Here is a 15,099-nt window from a genome sequence, read left to right on the forward strand (position 1 = left end):
GGGGTTGCACTACACAAATACTTATTTTGTGGCGTGATCTTGCAATTTTGTCGCCAAATATGAAAGGAGGAGCAAAATTTGAAAAAATATTAATATCGATATTCAACAGCAAAAAAGTATTTCAACCATTACTTTTAGCTTTTGCCGATATTTCTTTCGCAAAAGATTTTATTATTGACAAAACGCACGCGAGATTGTTCAGATTTCCGAACCAAACAAATATTAAAATATTCAAAGGCGAAACAATCCAGCATTCTTTGTTCTCTAGTTTTTGGAAATAATTCTTTTTTAAAAAAGCGTCTTTCAATCTGTTTTAAAAATAAAGAATTTATGGATACATTTCTAATTTTAAGTTAGCTGATTTTTTTGCTTTAATATTGCCAAATTGGCGATTATTTATGAAATGTGTAAAGCCTCGGTGCTCAAACATACTGTGCACGAGATTTCGTCTGTATAAATACTTCGGCAGAACATTAAATTGACCTTCACAAGGTTATTTCGAAACTCTGTTGGTTGTTAAGAAGCTTCTAAAGGTATCTTGCATATTATCTTACTTCTTAGTAACATTTTGCATTCATCAAAGTCCTTTTCAGTTTGTATGGCTTTTGCCATTTTAACGTAAAGTTTATTATTTTATTCTGAAAAAAAAAAAGAACAAAATTGTTCGTCTCTCTCTCTCTTATGACATGTCATGATTGCTTTCGTGTCATTTTAAAGGCCGGTAACATTTCGTGTTGCATGTTGTTCGTATTTACTTTTAATATTTTCTGCACAAAATGAAGTCTTTTCAAATTTTGTCCTACATGAATGGGGGAAAAATTGGTTCTCTTGGTGAATTATAATTTTGACATGAGAAAAACTATTGCATCAGCTAGCGCCGGCTGACAAGACAGCATACAGTCTTGTCATTCAATGCATGCCCGTATTTTAAATCTTTCTTGGGGGAAGCAAATGGATGCATAATGTTTTCAAACAAAACAAAAACCACGCCCTCAGATATGGAAATACTTCAAGCCATGGAGGGGGGGGGGGTCAATTGCCTCCCTCCTGACCCACCCCCGAAATGACGAGCCTAATTCTATGAAAAATTGTTTTCTTATGACTTTTTGATGTTGGCTTTCTTTGAGCAAGAAAAAAATATTAAAATTTTAGATGAAAGCACTGAAATTTATCACATATTTCTACAGTATCCTGTATCGTAATTGAATGTGTGTTCCAGTTATGTTTCTTCATTTAAAGCTGTCATTTTCTAAGAAATGCTTTGTTCTTGTTATTTTCTTTTATGATTGTCGGAAATGCTTGTAGTCATTTTATAAAGAAATGAAACTAGATTGGGAGTATTTTCTTGCCCCCTTTTTACACAATATAGCACTTTTATGCTCAACTTTAAATTAAAAGCTTTTTTGATCATTGTAGTTTTAAATTTGTGCCCATATTGTTTCAGTGTTATAGCAATAAAAAATCAAAGCTCCTAAGTGAACTGAAAAGACATTAAAGTTAATTTTTGCTTTCAGGATGAAAATATGTCGCTTGTGCTTAAGGCATTGACATCAAGTTTCAGTTATTGTTCATTAAAGTGCATCATATTTTATAGTTGATTTTTTTTTCAGAGAGTTCTCTAAATTCTGTCATATGATCCTAGTCTTTTCTTTGTGGGTCTTATGCATGGCATAAGTATAGTTTTCTGTGGCAAAAATCATGAGTTTCTTCTTGTTGCTAGATTAATATTTTTTTTATTGCAAAAAAATTTTTTCCCGATAAACATTTTTGAGATTTATAATTTTTTGTCGAGTTAGAAATAAAAGCATGCTCAAGGTGAAAAGGTCATTTAATGTTAATCCAAAATGTATTTAAAGCAATCTAAATTGGTTTTTTTATTTTCTATTTCTAATTTTCTCCAGTCTTGACAAAAGCAGTTTTTAAAACATTGAGGTGCTGCTGCTACTAATTTGAAACATTTTTGGACTTGTACAAATCTAATTGATCTTGCTAAAGGGGCATTCCAAGGTATTTTTGACATTTATGTAGAGTCTGTAACGTGACCTTTTTTGCCATAACTTTTTAATTTACTGTTTGATTAGCATATTTTATTTTGATCTTTTCCTACCAACACACCAGCTAATATTAAAATAATTTGCAAATCAAACGGTAAATTAAAAAGTTATGGCAAAAAAGGTCACGTTACGGACTCTACATAATGTCAAAAATACCATGGAATGCCCCTAAAACCTATACTGATTTTTAAAAATTAGCCATGAAGATTACTTTTAATTATATAATCTAATTACAGTAAACAGATTAGATCCCCCCTTTCAAATAGTTATTTCAGGTGGCCATTATACATATTCTCATAATTATTTTGTTATCTTCAAAGAGCTCAGTTCCCTAATTCTTAAAATGAGTTCAAAAGTGTCCATTAAAAACTGCTTCAGATCACTATAAAATAGAATTCAGTGTTCTATAAGTTGGATCAATGGACATTTACTACTGTCAATGTAAGCTATTTCATAATTGTATATTGAAAAAAATTGCTTTTTCAGTTTGTTTTAAATTAAAGCATTAAAATTTAAATTCTGTTTTGGCTATACAGATTAAATTAAAAATAAAATTGTGCTATGAATTTACAAATGAAAATATTTAAACTACATTCAGTGTTAAATTGACTATTCATACTAGGGTTTCCGATCCCGGATCCCGCATGATATTGAGCGGGATTAATCCCGGGGGATTTAGAGCCAAATCCAGTGGGATTTGCAATCCCGCAGTTTTTTTCGCTGCAAACGTTTTCCGAATTTTGCCGCCCTTAAAACGACTATTTTCAGAAACATCTGAAGTTTGAATCCCCTTCCTCGTATATCTGAAAGTAGAGAAAGAAAATGCTGCGTTTCATATGATGAACAGTGGATATAACATTTAAGAATACAATAAAAATAGAGTATTTTTCAGTGAATGAATAAGTTTTCATACGTTCAGAAATTGAAAAAATGCGTATAATTTTAAAACATTTTCGAAAACTATCACTAAAGTTTAAATACAGAAAATTATGCTTTAGGAAAAAATAGGAAAGTGTATTACAGATTACAAAACCCGCTGGGGAAGCCTCAATGCAAAAATTGGAGAATTTCTGTAAGCTTAAGGAATACTATCAAAACCTTTAACTATAAAAGCACAATATTTTTCTCCTAAGAAAGCCATGTGAAACCTGCCATTTATCATGAGACATGACTCTAAAAGACGACAAACTTAGGTGAAACACAAGTTGACTCACATGATAGTGCAGTAACTTAAGCTAAGTTTTTGAATGTATCTTTCAAGTAAGAGGTAAAATTAACGAAGTTATCTAAATTTTTACTGAGATTAAGGCTTGGTGAAACTAAGCAGCATTCATCCCTTGCTATAATGAATCAAATGCACTAATACAATGATAAATGTTAATGAAGCCTAAAAGGTATTTTCAATGCAAGTGAAATTGGATACAGCAAAACACGTATCCAATAGACATAGCTTTTTTTCGAAATTTGCAGTTCTTGAGCACTAACCAAGCATAGGAAAAAAATGTATTTCAGAAGGAAGGTGGTGAAGTTAATGGTGATCTTTTTCTAAAGGTTCACAGTTACTTAATCTCGGAAAAACCAATTGCAATGGAGCCACAGCATGTGTTTTCATCAAGTGCATTATTTTTTACACTAGTTATTTCTCATTCCATACGAGCATTGGACGTTTTTTTGGGTATACTTTTGCATACTAAAAAATAATTAGACTGGATTCCGACTTTATTGTGCTCTATAATTGCTGTACGGATTCCAAAAAAACTACTAATTCAAATAACAAAAGCAGTCCTTCATAAAAAGCACAACTTTATTTTTAGAAAAATTAAGTCAATCCCGCAAGATCGGCTCCTTACACTCTCGAAATCATGCGAGAATGAAATCTGTGCGGAATTTAGGGGAGGGCAGGCGGGGTTACTGCCCCAGGGCCTCTACAACAAAAGGGTCCCCACAGTAAAATTTTTACAAAACATCCTAACTTTAACGGATTGAAAATTTCGGGTATATGCATATATATATCAAAATATTCGGATAAAAATCAAAGTATCGGATATTTTCGAAAATATGATCTCTTTGAACCCTGATTAGGGGCCTCCACTCCTTCGTTGCCCCAGGGCCTCCACACTTCCAAATCTGGTCCCGAGAAACCCTAATTCATACTGTCTGGTATCTTCATTCTTTTTGGTCACAGGTAATGTATGCAAGTTCCACCTTCTTGTCTTAATTTTTGAGTTATCAAGCATACTTACTGTAATTTGATTCGCCAAAAAAAGCAATCTTGCTTTTTTTGCCGTTCTTTGGAACATATTAAAATTTTTTTGCTCTACATATTCCCAGCATAAAGTCTGCCGCCTTAAGTGTTAACATAGATCACCCCAGTGGCTGGCCCTGATGCTAATTCAGAGTTGACACAGCATTTAAAAATATTTTTTCTTATTTTTTTTAAAAGATTTTTTTATGTGTATTTTGATTTGAATTTTTATATTTTAATTATAATCAGCGCCTTAGTTTTATTCTATTTTCGATTGGAAAAGAAGCATTTTCACTTAAGCAGGCAATTTTGCTTTTTTGCGATCCTCACAAACCAAATAAGATTGTGAAGCAGTCTTCCGAGATCGGTGAATGTTAGAGCAAGGGGGGCGGAGTTCTATAATTTAAAAATTTCTATGTGTAAAGCTAAGCAATTTATCTTGCAGTTTGTTTATTGTGATACTTTCAGTATTTTCATTCTTTGAATATGTTCTAAAATTGATTCTTTTTCAGAATTGAATCAGAATGGCTAAAGTTGGAATCAACGGGTAAGTAAATCTTTAATGATTTAACACAATACATAAAACTTTTATAAACAGCATGTGTAAAAACATATTTCAAGATTACAAGGAATAATTTTTTCATTATAAGTTATTTTTAAGTTTGAATAGTTTATTGCCGTGCTAAGCACAGATGTAATATCTGCAATAGAGCTCAAAATGAGTAATTGATGATTCAAGTTTTACAACTTGTTTTTACTTTCTTCTATATTTAATATATAGAAGGAAGTATTGGATTCGTGCAAATTTCGACGGATTCGAACGTTTTGAGGTGTGCCGAGTCCATTTAGACTATTTTTGGAAAATGTGTGTGTCACATCTGTGTGTGACCAGTTTTTGTGGCCGCTCTACAGCAAAAACTACCGCAAGTAATCAAACAAAATTTGGTACTTATGTGCCTTTATGTGAACTTGTGCCCATTGGTTTTTGGCGTGAATTCCTCCAAGGGGGGTGGAGCAATGGGACGTTTTTTGAGTTACGCGTGCTTGCTATTCCTCAGGAAGTAACTGACAGAATCAAAAAAAATTTGGTCCATATGTTGTCCCCTAACAAGGGCAGGTGCTGATTCAATTTTGGTGTCAATAGCTCAAACGGAGGTTGAGTTATAGAACGTTTTGTCGTCAATTGTGACTGTATCTCGAGAAATAACGAACGGAATCAAACAAAACTTTTTCGACAAGTAGCCCTTAGTGGGTATAAGAGCTGATTTTATTTTGGTATCAACAGCTGAAAAGGGGGGTGGCGCAATCGAATGTTCTCTTTTTCCATTGTGAGTGCCCTATCTCAAGAAGTAATGCTAAGTTCTGGTTGAAATTTGGAATAAATGTGAATCCATAAGTAAACAGGCTTTGGTTCAATTTTGGCACCAATCGTTCCGAGAGATGCTGTTTTTTCTGCGAATAAAAATAGCTTTATTAATGCAACAATAAGAAAGATGAATAGTAATAAACTGTCGTCTGCATATTTCTCCCGATTTTAATTGCATGGAAATGGTCGGAAATATCTCGATGATTTAAAATTTAACTGTTGCCTTCTTGTGTTTGTTAACAAATAAATATTTGTAATTAATCCAAGCAGGTCTTTTAAAATAACTTTCAATTTTCGCTCTTTGCTTTGATTTTGCAATAATTCAGACATTGGGATGGTCGTCAAGTTTTTGCATGTGTAATTTTGTTTTTGTTGGGAATATTTCTTCCTCGTTTTTATTTTGGATTTAATTAAATGTTGAATTCGCAGTAGTTTCGTAAATAACTTATCTAATCTACGTAAGAGCGTATTTTTGTAAAAGTCTTTTTTTTTTAAATGATGCATGTAATTATGACAAATTTTCAAAAGTCTTTCATATACTAGGTTAATTTCACCGTAAGAGACTATTACTCTAGTCATTTTTAGGGGTATCTGTACAGATACAACAAAAATAGGTTAGTAAAATCTGCTTAATGCGACATTAAATAATACTGAAAAATCTGCTGTATTTGGATTTAGCTGTCGCTTTATTTTGTTAATACAAATCTAACAGTATCTGCGTTCTGAAAAATACCATTTTCAAAATTTCAGACATCTAAAACTAAACTATGATAAATTTCTGTTCTATATATTCAAAGAATGTGTTGATGCTATCATTTATAATGTTTTATAAGGAAAAAAGATAACTGTTCAGATACCACTTTAAAGGCTTAGTATTTGTTATTTGTGTTCAAATTACTTTTGCAAAATATACAGATACTATTTTTTTGCTATAGCTTTTTAAAATATTTCGCTTGCGTATAACTCGCCAAAAAAAAACAGATTAAAGTAAAACTAAATTACAAATGGTCACCCAGTGACAACTCAACAGCAACAAAATGTGCCGATATACCTCATCTGTGCTTAGCACGACAGTATAGTATGGATGTTTTACAAGAATTATTGTTAGTCAACTGTCAAATCTTGGTTATCTGTAAAGAAATTTCAAGTTTTTGACAATATTGAATGTCAAAAGAATCATGGAAGAAATACGTTTACAATATTTTTTTTGAAACACTTGAGCTACAAATAGATTCCTTGTTGAAAGAAAATAATTATTTTCTTAATATTTTTAAAATCATCTTGAATGTTTTTATTTTTTAAATTTCAAGTTGACAGATTACTTAAATAATTTCAAATTTCACAGACAGTAACTAGAGTTTCTTCAATTCTGAAACTTGAATTTAACCTTTTCAACCTTAGATTTGGTCGTATTGGACGTTTGGTGTTGCGTGCTGCATTGGCTAAAGGTCTTGATGTAGTTGCTGTTAATGATCCTTTCATTGATGTAAAATATATGGTAAGTTTCTTTCATTATTCTCAGTCTTATTTTCTCTAATTTAATACATTTTTAGTTATGTTTTAAGTTGGCGGTATGGTAATGAAAGCTTTTGTTAAAATTTTAAAACAATATCATTGTTTCTCAATGATTAGCTAAGGTAAAAAAGAATAAGTAGACGAGATTGTAGATATTTTCACAGGTCTTTAAATTAATATGCACAGCATATAGTTTGTCATAATTTTCTTTTTATGTAGGGTATATTTTAAGTATATATTTTTATCTTAAGTTGTACTTCGAAAAAGAAAAGTATAAGAGAACAATTTATTTATGGCCTGGATTGATAATTTTTTCCTCACAAAACTTTTAAGATCAGTCTACTCTTGTTGGTTATACAGTGTTCAAGAAAGATAGACTAGATATAAACAAAGAAATGTGTTGCTTCGTAATATTCATGTGGATGGCTTCATCAAATACAAACTGATGCTAAACAGACAATGAATGAGTATTGTTGGTTTAATATTTTTATGCCAGTAAAATTCCCTAAATAACCATAGTGGTAAACTTTCTGGCAACTTTAATTCTAGTCTATATTTTCCTTGAACATGGTATATATTAGCGGAAACCTATTTCCAGATCATTGGACTCCCTAAATGGTAAAACAAAATTAATTGTGAAAATGTCTGTCGAGGGTTAAAAATGTAACAAACTTTTCTGAAATGCCTTTTTACAAGGGCCTAAACTTGAGGTTATGTTATGTTCTCAAAGCTACTAAGACTAAAAATGTATTCATTTATTTTCTAAAGTTTTCTAAACCATTTTATAATATCCAATATTTTCAACTAATCATTAAATTTGCAATGCATTTATTTTATAAAAAAATTTAAGTACATAAAACTTAATTCTTCCATTTGTCTCAAATTTATAGTTAATCTATGAATATTTTAGGTTTATATGTTCAAATATGACTCCACTCATGGACGATACAAGGGTGATGTTCATGAAGAAGGAGGTTTATTGGTTGTTGATGGCCATAAAATCCACGTCTTCCAAGAGTAAGTACCATTTGATCAACAAGGGTGTCCCCCTCCCTAAGGGCAAGGGCGCATCCCCTTCAATATTGCGGAGACCCTCTCACGTTCTCCCAAGAGAAAAATATCCCTGAAAACAACCCCACTAAAAATTTCAATGCTGTAGTCTGCGCCATGACCCCCCCCCCCCCAAGTGGGCACCCCCTGAGATCAGTGTTTGATAACTTTACCATTTTTGTAAGCTCAGTTTTCCAAAATTATTTTTTATGCATTTATGTAAAACTTATATTTTAAACTAGCCGCTTGCGGCGACCAGCTGGTTCGCCTTCTTGCGCCATTCGCCTTTCTGTGCAAGCAGCCACCTACGGCGGATGTTTAGCTAACTTGTCATTTACCTTTTTACTTCAAGTTTGCCTTTTTCGGCGGCTGTTAAAATCGGTAGCAGTATTAATCAATCCATCTCTATCTTTTTTGTGTGCCATTCACATTTTTATGCCAAAATTGCCGCCTTCGGCGGCTATCTACCTTTACGATCTATCTCTAAATTTTCTTATCCATCTCTATTTATTTTAACCACCCCGCCCGTCTCCTAATAAAAACAAAGATCGCTCAAAAAACCGCTTTTTACTTGAGTAAAGCCAAAAAAGCTCAAATTTCCTGTAGTGTGCAAAAAGTATCGTTTGACAAAGATAAAAAAATCTCGCTGTTTTTATTGAATTAAATGCGCACAACTATGAAATGTAACAAGTGTAACGTAATACAGAAGCAGCAAAAGATCCAGCTTGGGGGGGGGGATGGAAAAAGAAATAAATGCAATCCCTGAATAAAACAAAAAAGGGAAAGAAAAAAGCAAGCACTGCCGGAAAAACACGTGGTTATCACTTCATAAAATGTAGAAGTAGGCTTAATAGTAAAAAAGATTAACATTGCTTGCGATTAAGATTCCATCATAAATATTGAATCGAAATCCAAGTAGTGACGTCACAAGCATAAAAGATTGAAGAACTCTTTTTTCGACCGATGCGTGTAAAGACATGATGTGTTCATCATTAAAAAAATTGTTAAAAAAACCTATTGCGTATTTTTAAGAACATTTTTTTTCTGAAGAGGGCGAAATGTTTTTACTATTACCAACTTAAATTTCAGAAATGAGGCTTTGATTCTTCTCGCAAGATGATACAGTGGTGGGCAAAATTATACTCAATTTTTTTTTCTTTTGTTTCAACTACAACATGACTCAGTTTAAATTATTTTCATTGAAGTAAAGATGAATAGTTGAAGAAATAGTTCCAAATAGTACATCTTATCAATTAAATTTAAAAATTCATAAAATTATAAAATTTGCAAATTTAATATTTTATCATTACGTGAAATCTGGACAAAAGTATAAACTCGGAGGTAAAAAAAACCAGGATTACGAGAAAGTTTCGTTCCAAAATGTTAATTTAACGCCGTAGAATGAATAAATGTTACCATCAGTGATTGCTAAAAGTTTTGTCTTTGGAAATTAAAAAAAAAAAGTGCACCGCTGGACAAAATTATAAACTCTTTTTTTTTTTTTCATTTTTTCAATCATAATTTAACTCGGTTTAAAAAAATTTTGTTCCAGTAAAGATAAATAACTGACTAAATAGTCCTAAATTCAGTATAACTCATAAACTTTATAAAATAACTAATTTAATTTAAAAAATCTCAACTTTAATATCTTTATAATACATGAAACCTGACAAAAGTATCAACTCAAAAGTAAGAAACTGAAGTTTGGTAGAATTTTATTCAAGTACTTAATCATTTAATAACCAAAAATGAACCAATACTGAATTACAAACTTACAATACTATATAAACACAATTATAAGTTGACAAAAATTTTATTTTTATTTATTTATTTATTTATTTTTATTTTTTTTTTTTTTTTGAGTTTAATTAAGTTACATTTGCAATTATTTCAGTAAAACAAAAGCATAGATTTAGGAAAATGTAATTTTGCTATTAACATAGATAAATGGAAAAAAAATCAATATTTGAAATGTTTTAAAAATTAACACTGCATTAGTGTAAACTACAAACTTTTAAAAACGAGTTGGGCCCCCCGTTTTCTGAATTACCTCGAATATGTGACTGGGCATGTAGATTTCACAAGAGTTTCCAACAGTGGCATATGGTTCCATGCTGAAAGTATTGCCCTTTTTATTTCCTCTGTGGTTTGGTACTGGTGCCGATCATGATAAACTTTGCAAACCGTAGCCCCCCAAAGATTTTCAATCGGATTAAGATCCGGACTACGAGCTGGCCATTTGATAACTTTGATACCCCAGCGCTTGAACCATTCTTTTGTACTTTTCGCTGTGTGTACACTCGCGTTATCTTGCTAAAATAACCAGTTACCTCCAGGAATCAGATGAGCAAAAGGTAAGAGACTATCTTCCAGTATTAATTGGTAATCTTCAGCGTTCTATCTTCCATTAAGAAATGCCGATCTTGCTTTACCATGCTGAGAGAGCTATTTATCTTTACTGGAACAAAAATTTTTTTAACTGAGTTAAATTATGATTGAAAAACTTAAAAAAAAAGTCTATAATTTTGTCCAGCGGTGCATTTCTATGTTTCTCATAAATTTCCAAAAACAAAGCTTTTAGCAATCACCGATGGCAACATTTATTCATTCTATGGTGTTAAATTAACATTTTCGAACGAAACTTTCTCGTAATCTTGGATTTTTTACCTTTGAGTTTATACTTTTGTCCAGGTTTCACGTAATGATAGAATATTAAATTTGCAAATTTTCTAATTTTATGAATTTTTTAATTTAACTGATAAGATGTACTAATTTTAGAACTATTTCTTCAACTATTCATCTTTACTTCAATGAAAATAATTTAAACTGAGTCATGTTGTAATTGAAACAAAATAAAAAAAATTTGAGTCTATAATTTTGTCCACCACTGTATTAGAAAAAATTAAAACCAAGAAAAAAAATGCAAATTAAAGGTTTTTTCAAAAATTCATAAAATACAAAAATTGCTCAATTTTCAAAACTTTTTCATTTATTATATTTAAAATTAAATTTTCTACACTATAGTACAAAAAATATTTGTGTGTTGCAATTGGTTCGGGGTCTGTGAGGTAAAAAGTGCAAAAAAACACAAAACATTAACTTTTTTCTATAAAAAAATATCAAAAATCGAAGCCCGAGGTGCACATCTTCGGCCAAAACTGTACCTGTATACCAAATTTCATCTTTCTAGGCCTTACCGTTTTCCCGGGAAGCGTGCCACACACACAAACACCTTATTTTATTGTGTATAGATTACATTTAATTTTGATATTTTAGCAGTATTAAAATTAATTTGATATTATAATGAATTTATATTTCCTTTATTTTGAATAGTAGTTCATAAAATGTTTTTAGCTAATTAAAACGTTTTTTATAAAATATTAATATTTTTATCTGTATTTTCTCATTGCATTCAATGCTGCCAATGATGTATCAAACTACACACAAAAAAGACTACTTCGTCCTTGTTAGAAAATATTTATTTTTGAATGTTCTGTTAAAAATCCTTTTGTAACAAAATAGTAATTTTATTGTATCTGCATAGTTTATATTTCCCTAATGACATGGCTTTTGGCTGAAAAATAGCTCTTCATGACTTAACACGAGAACAAATATAGGCAAGAAAATGAAGTAAAACTGGTGTTATATAAAAATGAGCTCTTTCACAATATTTGCAACAAAAAGAAGGATCCAGTTTTAAATGCAAATAGATGCAATCTTTTGAATACAAATATAATACTCTTAAACCTATAGTTTCAGGGACTAAGTAATTTGCCGATTTTAGAATTTCATGGATTTTAAGTCTGGGGGGGGGGGGGGGGGGGGGGGGGTTTAGACATTTTGCAATGTAAAGTTATAAAATTATGATTTGTTTCAAACTGTCAAACAGAAGGAAAAGGTACTAAAGAGCTTAATAAGCTTCCAAGAGATGTCTTCATGTATTTTGATCCATGCATAACTTAACAATTAGTTCTTGTTTGAGGTTTCTGCTCAAACCATGCATGGTTTTTTAGCATTATCTAGCTGTGTAGTCCTTAACCTAATGATGGACATATGCTGCCGTAACATGTTTAAAGCCGTAAAGTGTTTAAAGTAACAATGGATTAGTAAAAAGTATTATAAAAAATAAGCATGCCATAGTGAAGTCTATTAACTACAGCAAATTTGCAACATAAAAATATTTTCAATTCAAATGATATATGTGCAAACTCAACCTTAAATAATTCATTCCACCTACAAAACAATATATGTACCTCAGAGTCAAAAGTTACATTATGGTAAGTACCTGGATGACCGAGCTGTGATCGGCTTTAAAAGAATCGTTTTTTGTAAACTCGTGTTTTTGTAAGGTTCGATACTTTTTCAAATATACTTAAACGTCACGTTAACAAAATATTAAAGGTTCTGTCCAGTTGTTGGATATGCTTCCGAGAAAAGAGATACATGTAATACTTCATCAGCATTATAATCATTTCGGGTATAAGAAGCCTACTGAATATAGGCCTCTCCCTCACATACATCCACCTAGGGAAGCTCTGAGCTGGTTGTGTATAAATATGTAGCGCACGGTATCGCCAAAAATGTAGTATAAAAGACCAAACATGGCGAAAATTAATGTGAAAAATGAATTGAAATGTGCCGCGACCTTCTTATAACGCTAAAGTACCAAAAAAAGATTTTAAATGCAATTAAATCAACATTTTGCTTCAAACTATCTGTTACATTTTCGTTTCCACTATATAATTTTTCTGTCATTAATTAAAAGATTTTGAACTTGGAGCCAATTTTACTATGGTGAAATCTGATTTTAACCCAAAATTTCCTTCCATACTATGTTGAGATTAAAGATTTTATCCCAATCGAAATTTTCGTTTGGGATAAGTACTTTTAGTATAATTTTTCACTTTACACCAGAAAATGCTTCATACAATGTACTATCCATAAACTGATCCACAAACCACTCCATCAAATTATAACAAAATATAGTCTCGGGACATGTTTTTTTTCGAAATAAAATTTAGATACGTGATGTAAAAACCTATAAAACTATTTAAAGTAAAAAGAAGAAATTAAAAATAAGATTATCAAGCAATAGTTTTGCTTTAAAAGCCTTACATAATGCTTTTGAATTTGGTTTTCGCCAAGTGTGATTTAAATTAGCCAAAGTGGCTAGTATCAGCCAAGTCTGGCAACACTAAGCAAGTTTAACTTTAAAGCGAAGAAATATTTTTATTGTTATGGTTGCTATTAGTCTGCCTTATGTGTCAATTTACAATTTTTTTTCAAGGCTTAAACTCAATTAGACTTTGTATTAAACTTTTTTGTAAATAGTGTTTTTACGGGAAAAATACTATAAATAAACTTGGAATGCGAAACTAAAATTAAATCCAAAAATTCATCCAAATCATTAGAGCGATTTCGGATATATATATATATATATATATATATATATATATATTATAATCAGCCAGGAGAATTGCTTGTTTATAGATAAGATTTTACAGAAGAGAAGAAAAAAAAATTTCTGACGGATGGGAAATGTGCTCTTTTAAGCCTGGTAAAAAAATTGAAACGTTTTTTCCTTAAATTAAATTCACATGGCTAGATGAGACTTCTACATACAATGCACTAATAAATCGAAAATCACAATTTTTGGATTTACATCAGTCTGGCTCTGAGGTACAGATATTATTTCAATCTGAAAATTCTTAATCAATATTTATTTGTCAATTTTGATTGCATGTATATAATTCAGGTTTCAGGGCATTTGTGGATTTTTGGTTAGAATTTTAACAGTTCATTATCCTTCGTCATTTGTCTTAACCATGTATTAAACTTAAATGAGCTTTGCAAGGTTTTGAATTGATCTTTAATTTTAAAGAAATGTGTAAAACTGCTTTCAAATTTCAGCTTTTGCATAAAATTAATTACTTATAGCTAATTTGTTTCATTTTAGAATGAAACCTAGCAGTATTCCTTGGGGCAAAGTTGGTGCTGAATATGTAGTTGAATCTACTGGCGTCTTTACCCACAATTGAAAAGGCTAATGTAAGTCTTCATATGGTTTGATTTTAATTATATATTTGCTTTTGGAATGCACTCTCTGACTCTAAAACTCTTCTTTAAATAGTCTCACATTGAAGGAGGTGCTAAGAAGGTCATCATCTCTGCTCCATCAGCTGATGCTCCTATGTTTGTCATGGGTGTAAATCATGAATCATACGATCCATCTATGAAAATTGTTAGCAATGCTTCTTGCACAACTAACTGCTTAGCTCCTCTGGCAAAAGTTATCAACGACAACTTTGGCATTGTAGAAGGTTTAATGGTAAGACTAAGTTTTATTGAATACTAGCAAAAATACCCGGCATTGCCTGGGTCAGTAATAATTGTGAGAAACGATCGCTACTTTAATTTTGTTTGAACTGAAAGAAATCAAAACACACTGCTTTGACATGATTAAAAAATCGAGCTTCCTTACCCGTAAAAGTAAAATAGCATTAAGTATAAAGAACGAACGAGTATTCATTTAGAAACGAAAACAGGAAATTAAAGCATATAAAAGTTTCAAGAATTTCCAAAATATGAAGAAACAAAGATCACTAAAAAAAACCTGTGCGCTTTATTTAAATAGTACCCATACACAAAGAAAAACCTGCTCTGTTGACAGGAGCAGGAACTAAAGTACTGAGCTGCTGAACAAAGAAAAGCTCTATTTGACCATGGATTATAATTTGGCAATCTGCCAAATAAAGACTATTCCATCTGAATTAATCTAGCAGGGGGAGAAGGGAAAATAACGATGGGATTTTGATGCATCTGTTTTATACTGTCACCAGTGCCTTATTCATTTATTGCATTTGCTAAAA

At 31.3% G+C, this 15,099-nt stretch overlaps 1 protein-coding gene across 1 annotated transcript; it reads left to right on the forward strand.

The window, feature by feature from the left end:
* Positions 1-413: 413 nt before the first annotated feature.
* LOC129229984 (glyceraldehyde-3-phosphate dehydrogenase 2-like) lies at positions 414-14,558 on the forward strand (the record flags this gene model as incomplete). Its single annotated transcript, XM_054864368.1, is given in 7 exon segments — positions 414-533; positions 4,812-4,846; positions 7,067-7,163; positions 8,091-8,197; positions 14,187-14,259; positions 14,261-14,278; positions 14,361-14,558. Coding segments are annotated over 6 exon segments (516 nt in total), but the record flags the coding sequence as incomplete, so codon positions are not given.
* Positions 14,559-15,099: the final 541 nt, after the last annotated feature.

The sequence above is a fragment of the Uloborus diversus genome, chromosome 9, assembly GCF_026930045.1.
Source record: "Uloborus diversus isolate 005 chromosome 9, Udiv.v.3.1, whole genome shotgun sequence".
Taxonomy (NCBI): Eukaryota; Metazoa; Arthropoda; class Arachnida; order Araneae; family Uloboridae; genus Uloborus; species Uloborus diversus.